This window comes from Xyrauchen texanus, chromosome 16 (genome assembly GCF_025860055.1).
Source record: "Xyrauchen texanus isolate HMW12.3.18 chromosome 16, RBS_HiC_50CHRs, whole genome shotgun sequence".
Taxonomy (NCBI): domain Eukaryota; kingdom Metazoa; phylum Chordata; class Actinopteri; order Cypriniformes; family Catostomidae; genus Xyrauchen; species Xyrauchen texanus.
Genome location: NC_068291.1, coordinates 31672609 through 31697530, shown reverse-complemented (window position 1 = coordinate 31697530; position 24922 = coordinate 31672609). Strand labels below are relative to the sequence as shown.

The window sequence follows — 24922 nt, the reverse complement described above, 5'->3', positions numbered from 1 at the left end:
CTACCTACTTAGACCCGCCCAACAACGCTACTCAACCAATGGCGAGAGTTGAGTCGGGACTATCTGACTGTACAACAGCAGATGAGGGTTTTATTTGAAAATGTGCTTTTGAAAACATTGTTTATTTTTGCCATTCCATTCAGTGGCACTAGTGTCGCAGAAATTACATCAGATTTACCTAGTTGAATTGGGTAAGCCCAACAAAATATAACATGTCAATGAAACTTAATTAAATCTCATATATTTCTTTATGTACTCACTAAAGTGAATTTTAGCATGCTAAATACATACTGGTTGGAGGCCCTACAGAGTGTAGTTAAGTTGCTATGCTATACTTAGCACTTCAATTGCTCAGTGAAGCAAGCAATGCATATTTTGTGACATCTACCTGTTCTTATCATTGGCTCAATCTCCACTCTTCACCATAATGGTAACCCCCAAAACTTAACCATAACAGAAACTCTTCTAAATCTCAACATAACAAAACATTAAACACTAACCAGTATCCCCCTTTATATTCGTCTGGCACAACCCCCCCCACAAAATAACACTTAATTTTAACATTTACTCTCCCTATTGCGTCCCACGCAAAGCATGCTGTCAAATTAAAATCCCTTGCCCAGTTTCATTAATGCTACATTAACGCCACAAAAAGTATCCATGTAGTCCCAATTTAAACGGATCAAGTAAACTTCCGTTTGACAAATTTAATTGGACAGAACACAATGAAATGAAGTTGTGACAAAATGTTCTACAATTGTGTTGTTTAGTTCATTTTAATTAATACAAGCAGCAAAATTACTTTTTTGTGTGTATTTACTTCCATACACCATTGCTAATATTAGATGAAACAAAAAAATATGTTTATCCCAGCCCCAGATTCACCTGATTCGCAGTTTCTTAAAAATGTGTCGCTCATGGCACAAAATGCGAAAAACCAGCTGGGCATGCCATAATGACCAAAAGTGTCTGTGTAGTGTATGTTTACATAGGCAATACAAAAAAAAAAAACAGCACCGGTGAAACACAAGAACGCTTCCTGTGTGAACGGCCCTATATTGAACAAACTATTCCATCCCTCACAGCGTCTTTTACTTTGTAGTCTGCAAAATAGTCTATAGTGGTGACAGACAAATACCCAGAAAGTGGGTCACTTTGATACGTAGGTCTGAACTCTCTTGAGTGCATATATAGTATGTGTGTGAGTGACAGCTGATAAGTAACTCTGGACAGTGTGTGCATGTGTAATTGCTTACAAACATGTCATAACTTAGCATGAGAGTGATACATTTGTGATAAGTAAGTGTGGATTGGCACCAGTCTTTTTCCATGATCCTTTAATGATATGTTGATGATTGTTTAAATGCAGAGTACTGCACACCTTTTATCCTTTTACATAAGTAAGCAACAAACCATGTGTATGTGTGTTTAAAACAGTTTGTGTGGGATACACTGGAAGGAACTGATGTTGTCCAGGCACTTTAAGGCATAATTCAATAGGTTTGTTGGTTATTATTCTGTTATTACTTTAATGACAGTTTTTATATTCTCAGGACAGTGTAGGGATTAATAATTCTAAATAATTAATAATTGAGCTGCCTCCATTTTGGAGATTTTAAGGCATCAGAGGTGCACTGCAGTTGCAAAGGCTGTTCCAAAAGGTAGGTGACAACATCAATACAAAGATACTTTGTTTTTCTATAGTACATGTAGCATAGTAACCACAAAATTGACCATGGTTTTACTACAGCAATCATATTTTAACCATGATATTCATGGTTAAACCATAGTGATAATTTAGGAAAATCAAAATTATATATAGTAATTAAAATCATAAATCATAAAAAAAATCAAGAAAAAATAAAACAAACAGTAGTAATGCCTTTTTTTAAAGAACCATAGTACTTATACCACAGATTATCCATGGTGTCTCTATAGTAAAACTGAATTAACCATGTTTTTTTGGCAGAATAATTATGATTTTTATTACCATAGTTTTGTTTTTCCTGTATTATTACTGTGGTTTCACTGTGAATATTGTGGTTAAAATATGGTTACTGTCATAAAACCATGGTACATTTTGTGGTTATGGTTTTACAACAAATACCAGAGTTTAACAATAATTAATGAAGTAAACCCTTGTACAATTTTGTGGTTATTATGAATTTACTACAAATACCATACTTGATCTATGATCTGTAGTAAAACCATGATTCAATTTCATAAGAGATGGATAAAGCTATAGTGAGGGAACGTCTTAAGTCTCCTGTGCAGAGTGCTATTTGTAGTTGCTGCTTATGTAGATTGTACCAAATCAGTAACCTATTGGGATCCATTTCAGTAAAGATGTTGCCTTAGAACCCAAATACATGTCGGCAATAGACAGCAGGGTAGCTCACTAGGCTTTGGAACAGAGCTAATATGTTTGTGTGTTTTACCTGCTGTTTATGCTCCAGTCTCTGGGTCTCTAGAGCAGCCTTTCTCAAACTTTTTTCAGTCAGGGCACCTTTCAAAAGTGCATAAAATCTCAAGGCACCCCAGTGTAAAATATAATTTAAAAACACTGCATAACCCAAATGTAAATGCAAATGTCCTGTTTATTTAGACAGAACAGTAATGAACAGAGCATAATACGAACTGTAAATAACAATATCAATAATAATAACAACTTTATAGCACCTTTAAAAACACAGGTTTGCAAAGTAATTCACAAAATAATTAATCAGAGACACAAATGCCATAAAACCGTAAGAGGTGGACCGCCCAATACAAGAACCCAACAACAAATCCAGACCAGGAGAACTAAAATGAAGTGCAGTATGCAGTTAAAATAAAATAAAAAGGGGCAGACATGAAAAAAAAATATATACAATACGATAAGAAAAAGATGCATGTTAAAAAATGCACCAGAGATACTAAAAGTGGCCTAAATTCACGTTTATTTTTACGTTTCTGTCAATCTGAGGTGTTGTTGCTATAACGCGTTGCTATGGGTTGCGTCACTTAGCGCCAAGTTGTGTGTGTGTCTTGCTTCGGTCTTGTGAGACGGATTTTTATGGTTAATTTTATATATATATATATATATATATATATATATATATATAAAATGAATTTACAATTTTATTAATACGTTCATATGTTTAAAAAGAAGAAGAATGTATTTATGTAAATTCAAATATATTTATATATGAAATGTCAGATTTAAAAAAAAAAAAAAATTATTTATTTTTTTAGCCTAAGTAATTTTTTGGCGGCACCCCTGACACAGTCAGGGGGCACCCCAGTGTGCCGCGGCACCCACTTTGAGAAAGGCTGCTCTAGAGTGTGTGTCAGTGTGTTGATCTCTGCTAGAGCTTTCTGCAGAGCTTCGGCTGGACACACATTCTGGACCAAAATCTGGCTCTGTCTTTTCAGCTTCTTCTGTTCTACTAGCATCTTCTCACACCACACACACACATCACATACAAGAGGGAGAGAGAGAGAGAGAGAGAGAGAGAGAGAGGATAAAACACATATTCACACCCCTTAATAAATAAAATAAGCCAGCCAAGCTGTTACCTCATGCGCAAACTTCTCTGCTTCAGAACGTAGGTCCTTCTCAAGCTTTAGACCCTCTTGCAAGGACTCAAACTCCACCAGAGCATACTGAGACACTACACAGACACACACAAACGCACACAAGTAAATATGAACACTTTAAGTGCTCCGGCATTTAGAAAGATTTTGGTTGGAACTCTAAATGTCAATGGCAGACATTCAAACACAAAAATGTATGCGTTCATGGCCTCAAGACTAGATTACTGTAATGCATTACTGGGAGGATATCATGCAGGTTCAGTAAATAAGCTTCAGTTAGTTCAAAATGCAGCAGATAGAGTGCTTTCTAGAACCAAGAAATATGTTCATATCAGCCACATTTTATCTTCGTTACATTAGCTGCATGTTAAGTTTTGTATTAAGTTTAAAATTCTGTTAACTACATACAAAGCTTTGAATGGGCTAGCTCCACAGTACTTAAGCGATTTTCTATCATGCTATAATCCATCACGTTCATTACAATCGCAAAACTCTGGCCTGTTAATAATTCTTAGAATATAAAAATCCACAAAAGGAGGTAGAACCTTTTCCTATTTGGCTCCTAAACTATGGAATTGTCTTCCTAGCTTTGTCCGGGACTCAGACACACTCACTCAGTTTAAGTTTAGACTAAAAACTCATCACTTCAGCCAGGCATACACCTACTTTATCCCTCAACTCATAGTTATGCTACATTAGTTAGGTCCCTCAGAACCGGAAACACTTCTCATATTCTACGATTCTGCTTTAAATTGAATGGCATATGCTAACATTATTCTATTAGTTTTCCTGTCTCATCCTTGGGATACAAATCCAGATCCAGCCACGGTCCTGCCCGATGTCCCACTTCCGCTGCTTTTTGTCCCTGAGTGATAACTACTAACTGGAGTCTGTGCCAGACAGACAGTGAGGGGCACTTCGATGATCACTGCCTGCATCACTTCAGTCTACCATGATGACATCATAGAGGATGAACTACTTCCAAGACCAACCATAGGACATGGGATACTTCTCTTGACACTGCCTGAACCTCTGACCTTGGATGGACCAAAATTAACTGCCACAAGCTTCCAGCCGGACTACGACGCACCTCACTGACCTCTGCCTGCATCATCTTGGTGATAGGATGGACTACATTCTCTTTAAATGAAATACATAGACAATACAGTAATGACAACTAAAGCCTTCATGAGCCAAATAACAAAGGACAATGCATCTGTGTGTACTTCTGCAGTTAATTCTGGATGGACTTCAAAGACACTTAGTCTTTAATCTTACAGTTCATACAAAATTATTTTAAACATTGGCCACCAACATCTACTCAGTTAACTAATTAAAACCATGACTTGTATTAAACATATATAACTAATATTAGCATTACATTCATGCTGTTTAGCCAGAGGGGAACTGGCTCCCCCGGTGAGCCTAGTTTTCTTCCAAAGTTATATTTCTCCATTAACCAACAGTTTTGTGTTCCTTGCTCACTGTGGACCAAAAGACCAAATAATTTATTAAGGCATTATCTAATATCATGTTATTCAATTAAACAACACAATGAGGACTTTAATATATTACAGACGTTACAATTTAATTCTCTGTTACAGCATGGTTTCCTGTAAAGCTGCTTTGAAACAATGTGTGTTGTGAAGAGCGCTATACAAATAACATTTTATTTGAAAATATTTTAAATGTGTATGGCACAATGCCTATTCATGATTTTACAAGTATTTACAAGAATTTGCTTGTTAAACAACTCAAAAAACAAGTAATGGGACATTCACAGAATGTTTTCTTGTGTTAAAAACAACTAGACAACTACTGTGCAGCACAGCAGAATTTAATATAACAAATGGCTTTCAAGACACAGTTTACAAAAACTAACTACTTTTAAATTGACACAGTATCTTAAAAATGTGGTGTTCATGGGACGAGACGCTGAAAAAACAGTGAGATGTAATGGCAAAAGATGACAAGTCTAACATGTTTACACAGACTGACTAAATAATTGCGAAAATTATTCTGTGCAAACAGCCCCAAATTGGTGTGTAAAATTATTATTCTAATTTGTGATATTTTGATGATCTTTTATAAGTCTAAATGCCTTAATAACTGTATTAGCAGACAGGATTGGGGAGTAATGGAATACACGTAAAGCGATTACGTATTTAAAATACAAAATAGAAGTAACTGTATTCCACTACAGTTACAATTTACATAATTGTTAATTAGAATAAAATTACATTCAAATAGTATTTTGATTACTGAAGAGATTACTTTGCATTTTATTGTCATTTATTTCATTTAATATTTAGTTTTTTCAGATGGAAAACATTTATACAAATAAATGATGCGATGCAAAGTGCATTTGAACAGCGGTGAAACACTTTCTTATGATGTGTTACATTTATATGAGCAGACAAAGTAACTTTGAACTTTGAAACAGAAATAAACCTTGTTTAATTTTTCAGCTTTACGCTAAGCTAAAATGCTATTTCTAGCCATTTTACCAGACACGATCATATTTTTTTAGCAAGAAAATTCATTTTAGATCAGAATTATTTTTTTCTAGTAAGAGCTTTGATATTAAGGCAAAAATAATTTTCTTGATAATAATTTTTTTATTGTTTTCCTGTAAAAATATCTAAAAATTATTGATCTTGTTTTAGAAACAACACTGCATAAGATATTTAAGTTTTTCAGAGAATGTATTTTTATCACGTGTATTTTGTCTTACAGAGTTTTTATAGTCAAAACAAGTGAAAAAATCTACCAGTGCTGAAGAAGTAATCCAAAGTATTTAGAATAATTTACTGACCTTGAGTACTCTAACGGAATACATTACAAATTACACTTTACAGCATGTATTCTGTAATCTGTAGTGGAATGCATTTAAAAAATAACCCTCCCAGCCCTATTAGCAGCAGAATGTTTCAAAAACCACTCAGATTTGTAAAATAAAAAAAAATCTAGCATCACTTATGTTCATTGTGTGGAAAAGTCCACACTGAGCTGCTGGTGTCATTATTGCAATGAATCACCAGTGTGTGTGTGTATTGCCTCAGAGTACAGTGGTTAGGATCAATACATGTGTGAATACATGTAAAAGTAGTGGTGAGGGAGAAAGACAGATAGATAGAGCAAGAGAGAGTTTAATGTAAGGGGATATAGTAGAAAAAAGGAGCACAACTGACCTCTGTTGTATTTTCCCAACAGCTTCTTTTGTTGGAACGTTTCAGCAATCAAAACAGTATTATCATGTTTCTCTTTCAGCAGCTTAGGAAGAGGAAGAGAGGGAGAGTCAGAGAGCCTTAATTTATTTGGCTCATTTGAAACACTGAAGAACAGTTTAAGGCGTGAAGATAGTATTCTCTTTTCTATTTTCCATTGCCATTTATTTTTGAGTGAAAGCAACTGTGAAACATTGTTTTGCCCTGATCAAGGGATTTACTACCCTCACCGTCATGAAGAAAGTGAATGATTTAAGAGTGCATTCTTTAGATCTATTTAAATGTAGAGCATCCCTTAAGCTCTTTGTATTTGTTCATTATTTTTCCCAAGGCAAAATAAGACTGGTAATATCTTTAGGAAGAACAACATAATAAATTCCTCTAGTAAATGTGGAAAAGTCATCATAATAGTACAAAAATCGTAAGAAATCGTACAACTTTAGTACCATAGAGAAAAATAAATGAACCAACGACCAATTTTATAATGATTTTTCCAAACCTAAATCTACTGTAACTATGAAGTGTAACACTTTACCCAAACCCTAAACCTAACCATGATTTTAATAGGAAAATAACTTTAGTGTACTATGGAAGAAAGAACATAACGGTTTGAAACAAGAAAAGGGAAGCGTGTTCCATGTTATTGACATACATTAGTCATTTTCTTGCATAAGTAAATATGCAATGAGTTACAAAAATGTGTTCACTGTCATGAACTAAAATTTGATGCCTGTATTGTATCAATTTGAAATTCTGTTTGCTGATTGGTTGGTCTCTATAGGAATAAAAGTCATACCTTTTAGTATGAGTTGTACAATAGAATATGATTTTGCGATCTTTTATGTATTATTACAAGTTGTCACGAGACTGTGTTGGTCTTTGTGAATCAATGTAGTAAAATACAAGATTAAGAGCCTTTCTCACATACTTCCTGTCTAGTCTGGCAAAGCTGTTCTCTTGTCTTCTCCAGATCAATCGCTATGTGCTTCTTCTCTGCCAGGATCACCTCTTGTTTATCCCTCAGCTCTATAGCAATTAAATAAATAACTATTAATGACACACCTCCAAAATGCTGAATTCAATTTAGTATACATTAAATAAGAAAATAAAATGCATTCATTTTAAGTCTATCAATCAATATTAACATCAAAGACTAAAACTAGATATACCCCAAAGCGAAGTGCATATTTCTGTACAACTAGGGGCACCAAACTGTATTGCAAAAATAATGAGCTTTTAAAGAATTTTCAAATGATTCCCCTTTGCTACTTTTTTAAATGATTATTATTATTTGATCCCCTCTACTCCTCAATTGTCAATCCACGCATCTTATCACGTGGCTCGCTGTGCATATCACCGCAGAGACTCACAGCATATGGAGACTCATGCTATTCTCTGCAATCCGCGCACAACTTACCACGTGCCTCATTGAGGGCGAGAACCCCTAATCGCGACCACAAGGAGGTTACCCCATGTGATTCTGCCATGATTTTGCCTACCTTTGTGAAGATAAAAAGGCAGTCCTGCCCCAAATTTTCACCATTGATTGTGCCAATATTGTTATGTTTGGCCCAACAGATAGCAATTTCATTTGGTGCCACTAGTGGCACATAACTGATGCACTTCACCTTCAAAATGTATTAGTAAAACAAACCCTTACATTTTCCATAGCAATGCATTGTGAAATTGTGTGGTGACACACCTGTGATGATGAGCTGACAGTGGGAGGAGCTACAGAGACCTAATTCCTCCTCCTGTGGATCTTCATCTTCTTCATCATCAAGATTTATCTCAGCAACAACATTGGCATTAAGACTGGATATATAGAGCATACTTTTCCTCTTCAGAGAGCGGTTCTGTCTGTTCAACTTAGAGAATGCATGAGATAAGAAAGAGATAATATTTTATTACACTGAAAAACTACTGAAACATTGATTTGCCAAGTACCGACCTCAACTGGATTGAGATGATTTGGCTTGACCTTAAGACAGCAAAATATTTGACCCCGTTCTGACAAAACAGTGACCCTCTTTCCCCTTTAAATGCATTGCTGTTTGGACAGTGCACATTTATAGGAATAATCAGCCATAAAAATGTAACACAACAAATCATATAAAACCCAAGCCTGTGATTTTCTGTTTGCCATGGAGGGAAAAGATATGAGAAATAAAATCAGTACATCATCAGCATATAAACAAACCTGCCCACTGGAACCCCTGCAGGCACCCATGCAATTCCCCTCAATCACACACTGAAAACACACACAGCACGAACGCTCTCAAAAAGAGCAATAATCAAGGGCAAAATAATAGACATTTCATTACACATATGCAGTAGCAGCACCAGACAATTCTGTTTTCATAAATAATTACAGTATTCTATCAGGCACGGTAACGTACCCCCCCTGTCTTTCTAAATGTACATACCTGCATCAGAGAAATGTTACCTTTTGGAACATCCAATTTAAGTAATTTAAGACTGGTCATTCACACTTCTAATGGGGAGGCCACTTAATGGATCCACGAGAGCCAATGGGGGTGACGGTATGTAAATTAGCCCCAGATGACATTCCGGTCAGAGAGGGAAAAAGCGTGAGGCAGGGATAAAATGCCCCCTCTTTAACGAGCCTTTATTAATGACATCCAAGTGAGGACGCACAGCATGTGAATCCATTTCCTGTTGAATGCATCTTTTAAAAACGTAATCAACAACATATAATACGAGGGATGAACACACATACATACACACTTGCTCGGCATTAATCATCCAGCATTGATGAGAGCGCAGAGGCGAAATAACACAGTGGCAGAAATCAGACGTGCATCCAGAGGTGGACAGGCCCCTCATCTCTTCTGATCACACATCAAAACAAAATGTCATGTGTTTGGATTGCACTCTGATTTGACTGCCACCACCCACAAACCCTCATCCATTTCTGCTTTTTAATTCAAAATGTCCCATATTTTAAGAAATTGATTATGATTTTCATTTTTTCAGGACTGCCAGCTTTGGGGTCTCTTGGCAGACAAAATTACAGCCATCATAGACAATAAATCAAACAGCTAAAATAAAGAGTCAATTCCATTCCCCATCCTCCAATCACACTTACCAAATTTTTTGGACTAATTTAAATGTAAATTTGGGATGAGTCAATGCTGTAATTTTCAAAAAGAGATAAAATGTTCCCCCCCCCCCGACCTGTGGGCTGAAATGCAAATCAAATACAGGTAAAACTCATACAGTGTGGCAAACTCGTAGAAGAGGAGTTTATATCAGTTTGTTTCATCAAATGTTTTAATGTAATTTTATGAACAAATATACAACATTGGCAAAATTTGTTTCCATTAACAATTCAACATTTCCAAATAAACATATCTGCATTGATATTATAATAAGCGCAGGACACATTCAGGGATAATCAGCACGAAGTGATCATCTGTGTTCCGCAACTGCTTTCGGGTCCTTCAATAACGTATAACGTGTGAGTAAGGGCAGCCGGTGGACTTTCTGGAGCCCTTCTACGGTAAAATGGTGCCCCCCTAGGGAGTTGGTGCCCTACACAGACTGCGTAGTCTGCTTATAGGGGGCGGCGGTACTGATAATAATCATTAAACAGCTCTCTACAATGCTTAATTCTGATTGTTAATCCACAAATCCACAATGGTTTAATCAACTTTATAGCTCAAATAATACACAAGTTTTAAAATTAATTCTTTATAAAATTATAAGATTTACATTTCTGCCTTAAACCCTCCAAAAATGGCCCCCATTCACTTCCAATGCAAGTGTCATGCTGTCATTTCTGGGTTTTAAAAAGAAAAGGGGGGGACGAGTCAATTTTCTTTTGGTTTTCAACATTATGCCACAAGTTGATTGAACCCAGAATATTCCTTTAACTTAAATCATATTTCATAATGTCTGCCATGCAATAAGCAGGGTAACAACATTATCACAAAATAAGCTCTGATTACCCGTATTTCGTAAAAAATCCACGAATACCATAGAATTGCTTTTGTTTATTTATGAAATGTACAGTTATTTCAGAAATTAACACATTTTTGTCCCGTTAAAATAGCACTTTGGTGGCTGTGTTCTCACAAAATGACACAGACACACCAACACAGAACTGTAAATGCAAACCAACGCATTAAATGTGTTTTGCGAGTTGACCAGTGACTACGAACACAACTTCATCCTTAACCCGTTAGGAGGCCTAACAATAACTTGGTGTGACAGATGGAAGAAGTGCAAACCTGTGGACACTAAATCCTACTGGACCCTCCTGCTGTTAGTTCACAGTTCAGCAGACTTGAGGGGCTGGGGGGGGGGGGGTGTTCAAGGAGCAACCAGGACAAAGGGCATCTGAACCGGTTTTCATGCGCAGTGGCCGCCAGCAAACACAGAACAAGCTAGGCTGTGCATTTAAGGAAGAGAAACCATTGATTGGTTAAATCACGCTTTTATCCAACAGATAATACTGAGGCACAAAACGGCCCAGCTGCAGGTCTATTTCCTCTGTACAAATGAAATACTCTGCAGTCTTTCTCAATTGGAGCTCTAAGAAACATCTGTGATGGCTTCACATGTATGCTCCAAGGAAAACATGTATATCTCAAGAGAATAGCCTAGAACTACATTAGAAATCTAGCAAGCAATTTTTAAGAAAAAGTTTAAAATTCCTCTCTGAATCGCCATGTTAAATAACCAAAAGTCAACAGGGTTTTGAAACCTCAAAAAAATGTATGTCAATATAAAATAAGTTTTAAATGAATAGACAAGTGTCCTCCTTTCACGGACATCATAAAACATCCCCTGACACCTCGCCCGCATCTCAATCATAGCAGAACAGTGTCCTTTTTCAATATAAAGACTATTTTCTCCCTGTCTTTATCTCTTTTATATTTGTCTTTATTCTTTTTACAGCTACTGTTCTCATTTCTCTCTCTGTGTGTGGTGATCAGCACTCATCACTGACAGACAGTAGAAAAAAGTTGATTCATCCATCAAAGAGACGGCAATGAGCCAGTAATTGTTCATGCTAATCTGACTCACACATGGGCTTTCAGAGATCCATTTACCTGCTGAGCACTCAGCGTAGATGCAACTTAATTTTCCAGAGCCAACTGAGCAGGAACAACAGAACCGAAACCCAACTAACAAGGTGCTGAGCTGTGACTAATGGCAAACTGAATACTTCTGTAATGAACAGGTTCAGTGAGGTGGGTAGGCAGTAAACATGAAGATGCAAGTATACAGGAGTGAGATCTTAAAATTGAGAGTCTTAAAATGTACTCTTGAATGAATCTAATGGAGTGATTGTCCATGCGGAGTACATTTGTTTGTACTTTGCTCAGGATGGAGGTGGATATAAACAGATAGATGATGGACCTCAACCCATTTAGCATGAAAGCATTAGTAAAAATACAGTATATGATGCTAAAGGAATTGTTTCTATAGATAGCAGACCAGAACTAAAGGAAAAAGAACAAAACAGAGGAAATTAGAACAGAACAAAACACAACAGAACAGAACAGAACAGATATGATCAGAAGAGAATTGAACCTAACACAACAGAACACAATACATAGAAACTGAAAATAGAATAAAATAGATCTGAACTAAATGGCACAGAATGATCTGAATTGAACAGAACAGAACAGAATAGATCTGAACAGAATGGAACAGAATAGAATGAATAAGAAATTAATAGAACAACAGAACATTATCATATGAAACTGAACAGAATAGAACAGAATAAAATTCAGCAGAACTGAACAGAATATAAAAGAATATAATGGATCTGTTAGAATCAAATTCAGCAGAACAGAACAGAATAGAATAGAATGGAACTGATTAAAAACAGAACAGAATAGAATCAAATGAAACTGGGCAGAATAGATGAGAACAGAATCAATTAAGCTAAATAGAATAAAATTGAATGGATATGATAGGAACAAAACAACAGAACAGAATAAAATTAAACTGAACAGAATAGAATAGAACAGAACAAAAATAAGTAGAATGGAATAAATCTGATTGGAACAGAACAACAGAACAGAATCAAATGAAACTGAACAGAATAGAACATAACAGAATAAAAATATGTAGAATGGAATAGATCTGATTGGAACAGAACAACAGAACAGAATCAAATGAAACTGGACAGAATAGAACAGAATCAAATTAAGCGGAACAGATAATTTTAGAATAGAATGGATCTGATAGAAACAGAACAACAGAACAAAATCAAATGTAACTGAACAGAACAAGAACAGAATAAATTAAGCTGAATAGTATCAAATTAAATGGATCTGATAGGAACAAAACAACAGAACAGAATCAAATGAAACTGAACAGAATAGAACAGACCAGATTCAATTAAGCTGAATAGTATCAAATTAAATGGATCTGATAGGAACAAAACAACAGAACAGAATCAAATGAAACTGAACAGAATAGAACAGACCAGATTCAATTAAGCTGAATAGTATCAAATTAAATGGATCTGATAGGAACAAAACAACACAAAATAATCAAATTAGGAAGAATAGAATAGAACAGAATAGATCTGATAGGAATAGAACAACAGCACATAATCAAATAAATCATAACAAGAAGAACAGAAAAGAACAGAATCAGATTAAGTAGAATATAATAAAATATATCTGATAGGAACAGAACAACAGAACAGAATCAAATGAAACTGAACAAAATAGAACATAGTCAAATTCAGCAGAAGAGAATAGAATAGAATGGGTCTGATACAAACAGAATAACAGAACAGAATCAAATGAAACTAAACAGAATAGAACTGAATCAAATTAAGCAGAATTAAAAAGAATAGAATAGAAGAGAATGGATCTGAACAGACTAAAACAGAAACAGGAACTAATAGACAATCACAACCTCAGTATAGACACTCACATTGGAGGCCAAAGCCTCTACACTCTGTCTGCATGTCTTTTCGATCTCTAGATTCTCCTGAATGTTGTTCACCTCCTCGATCACCCTGTGAGACACTGAAGACAAACACTACATCAAAACATGTTTTCTACAATGCAAACACAGTACAATGTACACAACACAGAAAACTACAGTAAACAACAAACACAGAAAACTACACAAATCAAACTATCAAAACAATCTGTCAGTGCAATAAAACATCATTCAGTTCACAGACAAGTTCTCAATGTTATACTCATTATAATTACTTTGTCCAGTGCACTGAAACTTAAAACAGCTCTTTATCAGCTATTATGCTCTCTGGTCTCCAATTTTGAACAGAAAAACTGTTAACTTTTAGCATATAAAATAGGGATGGGCATTTCAGGTCATTTTGTAGTAGAGTACTGTAACACTGTGGCAAGGAGGAAGGCGAGGAACCCTAATCAGGCTAATCAAGCAGACAGGAGGCATAAAGGTGGCCGGAGGCGGCAATTCGGGAGAGAGAGAGAGAGAGAGAGAGAGGGAGAGCTATAGGCAGCTGCCCTGTATGCGTTTGTGTTTTGTCTTTATGGTTTAATTTATCATTAAACATTACTTTGATGCTTCGTCCAGTTCTTGCCCCCTTCTTTCGCTTTTACCCTGTTACATTGGTGTCGAAAACCCAAAGGAGGAGGGATAAGACATAATGGAGTCCTCACCACTACCATCCACCCCATAGGAGCAGCTGCGGCCATCCACCTGGGGACTGAGTAGCCCGGCCGCCTGAAAGCGGAGGGATGGCCGCCGACCACGTGGGGAGGAGGGGCCGCTGCCAGGGGCGGAGTAGACACCTAACGGCCGCTAAAACGTGGCATGGTCAAAGATAAGACTGCCATTTGTGAGCAGGAAAGGGCTCACTACCGATCGCCTAGAGCGGGAGAACCATCCACCAAAACGCGGCAGGGCGTTCCATCCACCAGGGGCCGGAGGACTGCCTCCGATCCACCCGAGGAGGAGTGGCTGTCATCCACTAGAGGGTGGAGGAGTGACCGAGGACCAGGCTTCGGTGTATCAGAGAACCGGCAAGTAAGTTTTTTCTCTCTCTCTCTCTCTCTCTCTCTCTCTCCCGCTGTTGCTCCGTGTTGGCCTTTCCCTCTCTTTTTATTTTTATTTTTTTTTCCCTCCCCTTGTCTCTCTCCCAGATCCGAGAAGGCGGAGATGACCTGGCGGCGGGGCTCCCCGTCCTGAAGCAAAAGAGAGAGGAATGTGGCAAGGAGGAGGGCGGGGCCGGGCCGTGATGACGCACGCCTGGCCCCTAATCAGGCTAATCAAACTGACGAAAGGGATAAAGGCGGCCAGAAGTGGCAGTTACGGAGAGAGAGAGCTACAGTCTGCTGCCCTGTATGCATTTGTGTTTATGTTTAGTCTTTATTGTTTAATTTATCATTAAACATTTCTTTGATGCTTCGTCCGGTTCTCGCCTCCTCCTTTCTCTTTTACCCTGTTACAAACACATAAAAAAATTAGTAATCGATTACTTGAAATTTAGAATTTAAGTTCAACCTACAACTTTTTGTAACCTGTGTATTCTTATGAAAACATTAGCACTATGTATTAACAACAAGATCTAGTTTCAAAAATGAACAAAAGAAAACAAAAACTTTTGCATTCATACTTTCCAAGTCTTCTGAAGTGATATAATCACTTTAAATAATGGCAGAAATGTCTTTTTGGGAGAACTAACGGCAAGATTTAGGTAAGAGAAGAAGTTTCAATGTTGCCCTTGGCATGTAAAGGCAAAAAGGAAAATCAAATTGCAATATTCGAGTAGTGTTTTACTAGTCAAATATTTAAAGCTGAATGGGTACTCGATTAATTGATTAATTGTGCAAATCCCTAGTATAAAACAGTTGTAACTGAACGTGGTGGACACGACACTTGCTAACACAAGATAAGCAAGGATTTGTACTGTTTGACATTTATCTAATTTATCATTATTATAGATTAAAGTTTTTATGAAATAATATTAATTAACAGACTGATGCAAACAGTAATATAAACTTTACCTTATACATACATTTTCACTAAAGTGAAAAGTGATGTGTTTTATTCAGAATTTTTCAAATCAAATAAATGATTTCCATTACAAATTATATTATCAGCATAACAAATTTAATGAATAGTTCATTTGAAAACTGTACACGAATGTTTGTATTTGGCATACTGCATGCATTCAGCTGGTATTGACTACATAGGTTTGTGCAAAACTTGATGATCCATGTTTTAAAGAAGCATATTGTGTGCTTCAATGGAAGCAATGAAAGATTTTCAATGTGGACTTCTACTTTTAATCCCCACTGTATACAGTATATAAATGTAAACCTAAAATCTTTGTGTTAAAAAAAGTTAGTGTCCATTTATTTGTCAACCCATTTGCTTCTCTCCGTCTCTCTCCTGGTAGACAAACTCACTACCTCAACCTTCAAACTGCTAGAGGCAGTGTTGTCTATTGTACTGTATAGGTCTGTTCAATCAGTGCTGCCCTTCGTTACTGATCCTATAGACGAGATCTGTGCTGTTTGAGGCAGGCCTGTCTAGTTGAGCTCATTGTTAGTGTTAATTGAATATATATGCTTTCACTGATGAATGCAAAAACCTTCAAAAGGTACATTTTCTTATTTTTCTGCTGTCATGGAATTTTAACATCCATTCATTTGAAAACAAATAAGACAAAGTGGAAAAACTTTGTTTGTTGAACAAAAACATGTATATGCTTCTGGCATTCATAATGCAGTCGGTCTGATGAGGACCCACAGTCTATCAAGTTTGAAAGTGGCAGAGAGCGATGGTGGCAGATAAAACTCTGAAAGACGCTCTTAATGACTGGAGCTCTTACTTTATTTGTGTCCATAATCACCAGAGACTGGCCACAGACCAGCTCACAGCCTCTTAACTAATTACACATTGTAACTAATTACACATGTTATACATTGTGGTTAAGAGGCAAAAACAGGAATTAGCACCATCACGGCCAGCGGCTGCCTCCCAATGACACCTAATTAAAACTTGATGAACGCCCGTGTCTGCGATATCGAAGTCTCTGCAGTAAGCCTTTCCCTGTCACTCATTAAACAGTACTTAGCTGCCAATTGGTCCCCCTCCACCCCATCTTTTACATCTCTCTCTCACTGGTAGTACTAGCACACTAAGTGACAGGTTAATTGTAATAGCTGCTACACATAAACTAGGCTAAGTGTGAGGTGGTTTTGGAGCAGGAGGGGGGATTTCACACGTCAGGGTTGGCAGCTTTAATTGTAAGTTTTGGCCTCCCTATCAACGTTACATATTCAAATCTCTTTCTTCTTTCACTGTTCGTCCTATTTTTCTCGGCTCCTTGTGTGTTTGTCCTCTCAGAGACAGACAGTGATTACGTGTGCGAAGACGTGGAGTATAATGCTATCAGGCCTGCGTGTTGGAGAAGTGAATTAGAGCCTCCAATGCTGTTTCTACAGCGTGGAGCTTGATGAGGGGGAAGAAGCCTTTGTGGTCTTATCATTAGAACACAATGGTCATGTTGTCATCAACCTTGCCATCTTCAATTGAAAAGACATGATTGTGTGTTGGGGGCTTTTTCTCTCTCTCTCTCCCTCCCCAACACCTCCCAACCTCCCCCTCGGTCGCTCTGTGCTGAATAGAAGCAATTTTCCGAGAGCTATGAAATCACGTAATAGCTCCTAATATGCAGCTGCTCTGCTACAAGCTGCAGCCACTATTTAAGTGGAAGTCATACACAATACGTGTTTATGGCTGAGGAAACATGAGCAAAGGCCAAGATTATTCACAAAAAACACACTCTCTTCACAATCAAATAATGACCTATTTCATGCATTAAAATGAGAGTGTAATGGATTTTTTCTCCGCAACACTGGCAGCCATTTGTTGTGCTTTTTCAAATTTCTGCAATTTGATTCATGTATTTGAATTTCATGTTTTGCCAGAAAAAAAGAGAGTGACATTTGTATAGATGTGTGAGAGGGGTGAAGTGCAGTGATTTGGTGGGCCGTGCCCATTCACGAGGGAATGCACAAAGACCCGTTTGAGACTGAAACCTGTCGCTTCCCTTCACTTCCCCTCTCTCAGGTGTGTGTGATTCATATAAATCCAACCTTTAGCTCCTAACATCCAAACTAGTCGTTAGCGCCACACATGTCTGCAATGGCATAAAGAAATAGCTTATATATTTACTGCATTCAACGAAACATCAGAGTGCCAACATTACATTCCCATTTGGGCACAGTTAACATATAATGAAAAACAAGGTTTTGTTTAAAGAAAGAAGATGTGATACAGATTTATTTTGACTAGTCTTTTTGATTTAGAGCAGTTTAAATAACACACATCAAAGATCCTTTCTTGGTTGGAGGACTTGCTGGAAAACAGGGAAAAGATTTCTTATGGAAGAGTTTGGATGTGTCTATATGAAACTGCATCAAGGTCTTTAAAGTGCTCACAAGATTCTGGGTTACAAAGTCCAAAACAGCAGAGCCAACAGTTCTCTAATAAAGGTAATAACTGTCTTTAGTAAACCAACAGCAGAACAAAAGCTGTAGATGTCCGCACCAAATACTGAAAGGCTTAAATTTCCAAGTAGCTTTGGTGCATGAGCTCAAAAAATTATACTACTGTCCAAAAGAGAGGGGAAGCTTGCACACAGTGTGTAGAAAAAATCTTACAAAGATTAAATAGCGTTATTTAGAAATAACTTGAAACATAGAGAGTCTCCAAAGATTATTGATATGAGGGACAATAATAATCTGTCCTTAACTGTAGAAGCATGTTCACTTGATGCCGTTTGTTTTTAGGCAAAGCAATTATATTATAAGAGTAATAAATAACTTTAGAAATTATCTCAAATGCAGACATTTTCCAGAATTAAATGATATTTCAAATGCTAGCTAGAGAACTACTGAATGCCCCTTTAATATTCTTTTTTTTTTTAGATATAACAGTCTTTGACATTCCATTAAAAACAATTGACCATAGTTTAACCATGATATTAATAGTAAAAACAGGGGCGTTGGGCAGCAGGTAATGATGAACCTGAGTAACAGGGCCCACAGAAAGTCTTCATTGATATTCCATAATATTATAATTTGTTATATGGTAATAACATGCTATTGGTTGGTAGAAACGCTGCAAGACTCTTTTACGTTTTCTACCAGTAAAAATTGGGAGTTCCTCTATAATCTGCATGTATCTACAGGAATGAATCCAAATTGGACATTCAAAAGAAAAAGGAGTGGAGAAAGAGCAGGAGGTAGCAGACAATTTATGAGTTATTTACAGAAGAAAAGTGAGCCATACATGTCAGCGTAGCAATTTAGGTGAATATTTGTTTGATATTCATGTATGGTCCAAAATGAACACCTGCACACGCCAAATGCGAGAAAATGCAAAAAATAAAAATGCTTTTGGCAAGAAAATAAATGGAAATATTCACCAGGTGGTAGGTAACATTAATAGCAACTGCATCATTACATGCTTTTCATTAAACAGTGAACAAAAATCAGATGCTTGCTTAACATGACGTGCACAATTCTAATCAAACTGTCAACATCTGCCACTACTCATGCATCTACTGTATAAACATATTTTACTTCAGTGCAAAATCTATAATGCCGAACTTTTATTTTTTCCAGAACTCCATGAGATACATGTGAAATTTTCCTCACATTAAGCCGCCAAAAGAATATGAGAGGAACAAAATCACCTGTCATTGCGCTCAGATGCCGTTGTCTATTTAAAGAGATATTACCGCTTTAGCATGTGTTCTGAGTACTATTGTACCTTCAAGGGTTACCTAGAAGGTTAGAAGTTCCCTTCATAATTAACAGCATGAGATGAGAAATAATTTATTTTATATTTGAAAATAAAAATTTGTGAATTTTTATACTGGATATTACCCCCACCACAAACCTAAATTGGTCAGGGAGCCCTAAAATTGTTCTGTGCCAGGGGTCCAAAATTTGGTGCTAAGCGCCTGAGTAAAACCATAGCGTGGCAGGGCAGGGCCGGGTCGTGATGCTGCACACCCAGCCCCTAATCAGGCTGACAAGCCCGAAAGGGATAAAGGCGACCGGATCGAGAGAGAGAGAGAACTACAGGCTGCCCTGTATGTGTTTGTCTTTTTGTTTATGTTAACCATTAAATATAATTCATATTGTCAAGCCGGTTCTCGCCTCCTCCTTTCCAATGAACTCTTTTACACTGGTGCCGAAAACCCAGAAAGTAGGAGGGATGCGCCGTAGTAGAGTCCTCGCCACTATCATCCTCCCCTTTCAGGCAGCCGAGCTCCTCCGTCCCCGTTGGGGTGGATGGTAGTGGCGAGGACTCTACTATGGCGAATCCCTCCTCCTTCCCGGGTTTTCGGCACCAGTGTAACAAAGTTCAATGGAAAGGAAGAGGTGAGAACCGGCTTGACAATATAAATAAGCTCTTAATAAAACAAAAAGATATAAACATAAACACATGCAGGACAGCTGCCTGCAACTATCTCTCTCTCGAACTGCCGCCTCCGGTTGCCTTTATCCCTCTCGAGGGCTTGATTAGCCTGATTAGGGGCCGGGTGTGCAACATCACAACCCGGGCCCGCCCTCCTCCCTGCCACACATAATAACCGCAAAATTAAACATGGTTACAACAGTCATGGTTAATACAATACTACTATAGTAAAATCATGCCAAATTTTCACGAGGGTTAAACAAATAAGGTGACAACTTTAAATTGTCTTACACTACACTATACTTACACTAATAAACTCGAAAATGCCCTATTTTCTACAAATGAATTGAAATACAGTGATAAACTGAAGCAAAACACAAAATTCTTGCTTCAAAAAAGAAGGAAAATTCCATTTAAGGCTGTGCAATGCTCAAGTGAATCATTTATGTGAACAAGTTCCTTCACATGTACCACACGAAAGAACAGACTCACTAAAATCAATCAGAGTTCCAGATGCGAAATAAAAGAGAATAATTAACTTTTAGTTAACTACTACCCAACGCTGATGCACAAGGTCTGATATCGACTACATTTAGGCAAACTGGATTATTTAATTAGATAAATCTGAGATTTTTTAAAACCAACCTTGTTTAAATTCCTTTAGATTCTGTAAGGCCTCATCTCTTTCCTCTTGTATTTGTTTACACTGAAACAAACAAAACTACATTAAATATACATTAGCAAGTGTGGCTCAAGTGTTCATAGTAATGGCAAAGTATAGCAGCCAATTGATAGAACGGCTTTTTGATGTGAAAGAGAACATCCGTTATATGTTATGAAGGGCAAACCATACAGTACCAACCTTAACACCACACAGAAGTACAACAAATAAGAATACAACAATGACAAAAGAAAATACAGCATGACAACAAAACTTGTCTTACCTCCTTTTTGATTTTCTCATGTTCTTTTTGGAGGCTTTCGTACTGAAGAAGTACTGCAGAAATACATGGACGCCAGTTAAACATGTCTTTACAAAGAACTACAAAATCAGTTTTTGCAATCAGTATAAACATAAGAGGAAACTTCAATCACAACCCACAACTCATGTCCAGCATGATGATTGCTCATGGAAACAAACACTAATTTCCACCCTGAAATTCAACACAAAAGTATTTTTAACGGTGGAATGCAAAAATGTACAATTACAAATAGAGGAAAAAATTTGAATTGTCTTTTAGGAGAAGAAGCACATGTTATTTGAACAAGACAACGACTGCTCTTCTACTGTATCTATCTATATAGCCTGTGGTATGAATCAGACCTCTACTGGTCTAAGACATGATCTGATTGCGACATAATGTTTAACAAACCACACAGTGTCTGGGTTATTAATGTCACAGTGAGACAGAGTACCAAGGAAAAGACCCTTTTCGAACATTAACTTAAGTTTAACTTGGTCAAGTTGCCCCTTCCACAGTACAACATAATGTGAATAATCTTAATGTTCTGTGCCTCTATTTATGAGGTCTGAAATGTGTTATCTACAAGGGACAATGTGAACATTACCTTAAAGCGATAGTTCACCCAAAAATGAAAATTCTGTCATCATTTACTCACCTTCATGCAAACCCAAATGTGTATGACTTTCTTCTGCTGAACACAATTGAAGATTTTTTTGAAAAATATCTAAGCTCTGTATGTCCATTCAATGCAAGCGAATAGTGGACAGAACTTTGAAGCTCCAAAAAGCATATAAACGGAGCATAATATTAATCCATACGACTCCAGTTGTTAAATCCATTGCTGTGTCTGAATATTCATATTTCTCTACTATATACAGTAGTATACAAAAAATTGTATGTCAATGGGGTAGTATGTCAGAATCGACAGTATTCATGATGCAGTAAGCAAGAAACACCCGGATGACCTAGTGGATCGTTTGGATCGACTGGACAATTAAATATCCCATAATATCCCTCGGGAGCTGAAACGATGTCACGTTCAACACGTGTTCAATTAAACGAATGGTGGTGAATCGTGAGGCGGACGGCTATTCTCAACTGTAAGTGCTAAATATACCAAGATAATTGTTGCTTAAATGGTGTTTGTTTAACAAAACCAGAGCAAATGATTTTCACAGCTGTTTTTATTACATCATATTTTCGGGTCACAAGACGATGCCAACGTCCCCAGATTAATCTATTCATACTAATCGCATACATACCTAAAAGAATGTACTGTTTTGCCGGCAGATAAGTGTGTCCTTCATCAAATACAATACACACTGTGATAGTATGCAGTTTCGGATGGAGCACATGTCTTCAGAAGTCATATGATAGGTGTGGGTGAGAAACAGATCAATATTAATGTCCTTTTATACTATAAACCTACACTTTCACCAGATCTCCTATGCAATTTCACGAGAGGACGAGTTCTTCTTCTGTTTTTTTGGTGAATCACATTCTTCGTGCATATCGCCACCTACTGGGCCGGGATAAGAAAGAAAAAGGGAACTACTTTTGTTTTTCGCACCATTCTCAGTAAACTCTAGAGCAGGGGTCGGCAACCTATGGCACAGCCATAGAACATACGGATCTCTATGTCAAAAAGGTTGCAGATCCCTGCTCTAGAGACCGTTGTTCATGAAAATCTCAGGAGATCAGCAGTCACAAAAATACTCAAACAAGCGTCTGGCACCAACAATCATGCAACAAATCACTGAGATCATATTTTTTCCACCATTCTGATGGTTTATGTGAACATTAACTGAAGCTCCTGATCCATATCGGCATGATTTTATAAATGTTTTATACATGCACTGCTGCCACAAGATGATTAGATAATTGCATGAATAAGTAGATAATAAAGTGGCCGCTGAGAGTAGATTTAAGTCGTATGGGATTACTTTTATGCTGCCTTCATATGCTTTTTGGAGCTTTACATTTCTGGCCATTCACTTTCACTGAATGGACCAAACAGTGCTGAAATATTTTTCTAAAATCTTTGTTTGTATTCAGTAGAAAAAAGAAAGTCATATACATCTGGGATGGCATGAGGGCGAGTAAATGATTTGAAGATTTTCATTTTTGGGTGAACTATTCCTTTAAGATACCTGTGAGAGAGATGTTTACTGACTTAATTATAGAAGGAAATTATACAGCAGTGAGGAACATGAATAAAATGTGTATCTGTTAAGATAAGATTGTCATTTCATGCGCTTTCATATTTGAATGAAACACAAAAGAACCTGAGAGTCCAACCAGGATGTTCACCAAAAATGTAGGTGCATGTCCACACAAGCCTCTGAAAGTGGAATGTTTATTGTAATTATGTAGAATTTTCCTCTGCATGCAAGAGGGATCAAAGTGCAAGGAAGGAGAATGCAGCAATCTCTGTTCCACTTCAGTGTATGTTGGTTGGTTTATTATTATGTCAGTTTATTTGTTCTCCAAACATGTTTAAGAACTAAGTTTATGGATTTTTCTTTCTGGAAACAAGGTTAAATGACCAAATCGACATCGAGACGAGTATTGTAACATGAAATGGCAACATCATGTTTTATAATACATGTGTAAACCGTTCAATTACTTCCTAGATGCACCGAGATTCCTGTGCATACCAAGTGCGCACAAGAGCGTTTTGTTTGCGCACCCGCCCTCTTCTTGCATTTGACACTGTGACACGCATAGACATAATAAATACATAGACGCCCTATTGGCCGCTGGAGCGTACGTCAACGGGCCGCCATATTGCGGAGGGCAACATTCCCATTTCTCTCATAACGGGAGTTGAGGAAAAATGCCTTCCTCATGTGCTGCTTGGGGCTGTACAAATCGCCGCACTATTGAAAACAGGTCTCGGGGAATTACTTTTCACAAGTAAGACTGAACATTTGTTTTTGGTTGTATTTGGTCGTTATATAATTAGTAATAGTAACGTTAGTTGGCCACCGGAGTTAGTCAGACTAAAATAGCTTGCTTGCGAGCTGTGAAAGTTGAGACATGAGTTGACATGATTTATAGTATAGTTTTATCTTATATTTTATATTATAAAGTAAATTTCCTGAAAATCTAAATATTTTCTTAAAACCGACTTTTATGACAAGTACTCGTTACACCATGTACGAACCACTGAAATCGGTTGATAAATGTAAACGTTATTTTTGTTTTTATCCAGAAAAACCGCAACTCACCCGTTTACTTGCATTTGATTACAGCGCAGTCTTGCCCTCCGCAAAATGGCGGACGCGTTGACGTATCGCAGCAACGTTCCAAAGCGGCCAATAGGGCGTCTATGTATTTATTATGTCTATGGTGACACGTACCTTGGTTGGACAGATTTGAAATCATCTTTACTTCTTTCTTCCCTTCTGTAGACGCCATTGAGAATTCCTGTGGTCACCGATTCAAAACTCCGGTAAACCACAGCGCGAACGATACAGGAAATGACATTTGTACACACCACGCGCACTCTATCAGAGCTCGCTTCTTTACCCGTACTAGTAATTTAATGTCCAAGTGGTTGATTTTATTTTACCAAAACTAAGAGATTTAAAAGTGTTCTATTTGTATATACCTTTCAAGAGCCTTTTATGTGATTTTATTTTAAACTTGTCCCAGACCCAGATATTCAATATTAAAATATGAAAAACAATGTTTATAACGGTGACATAAGCCATTTGAATATTAATT

The 24922-nt window shown here is 37.2% G+C and overlaps 1 protein-coding gene across 1 annotated transcript in view; it reads right to left on the bottom strand.

Annotated features, from left to right (window-relative positions):
* Window positions 1–24653, bottom strand: part of LOC127657331 (shootin-1-like) — a 47261-nt gene extending 22608 nt beyond the window's left edge. The window contains exons 1-8 of the mRNA XM_052146068.1: window positions 24556–24653; window positions 21173–21225; window positions 20874–20934; window positions 13728–13822; window positions 8506–8671; window positions 7732–7829; window positions 6768–6849; window positions 3559–3653 (exon numbers count right to left, since the gene is read on the bottom strand). Coding sequence (XP_052002028.1) covers window positions 3559–3653; window positions 6768–6849; window positions 7732–7829; window positions 8506–8671; window positions 13728–13822; window positions 20874–20934; window positions 21173–21225; window positions 24556–24613 — 708 coding nt within the window. The 5' untranslated portion in view covers window positions 24614–24653. The remainder of the gene's footprint in view (window positions 1–3558; window positions 3654–6767; window positions 6850–7731; window positions 7830–8505; window positions 8672–13727; window positions 13823–20873; window positions 20935–21172; window positions 21226–24555) is intronic.
* Between the last annotated feature and the right edge of the window lie 269 nt (window positions 24654–24922).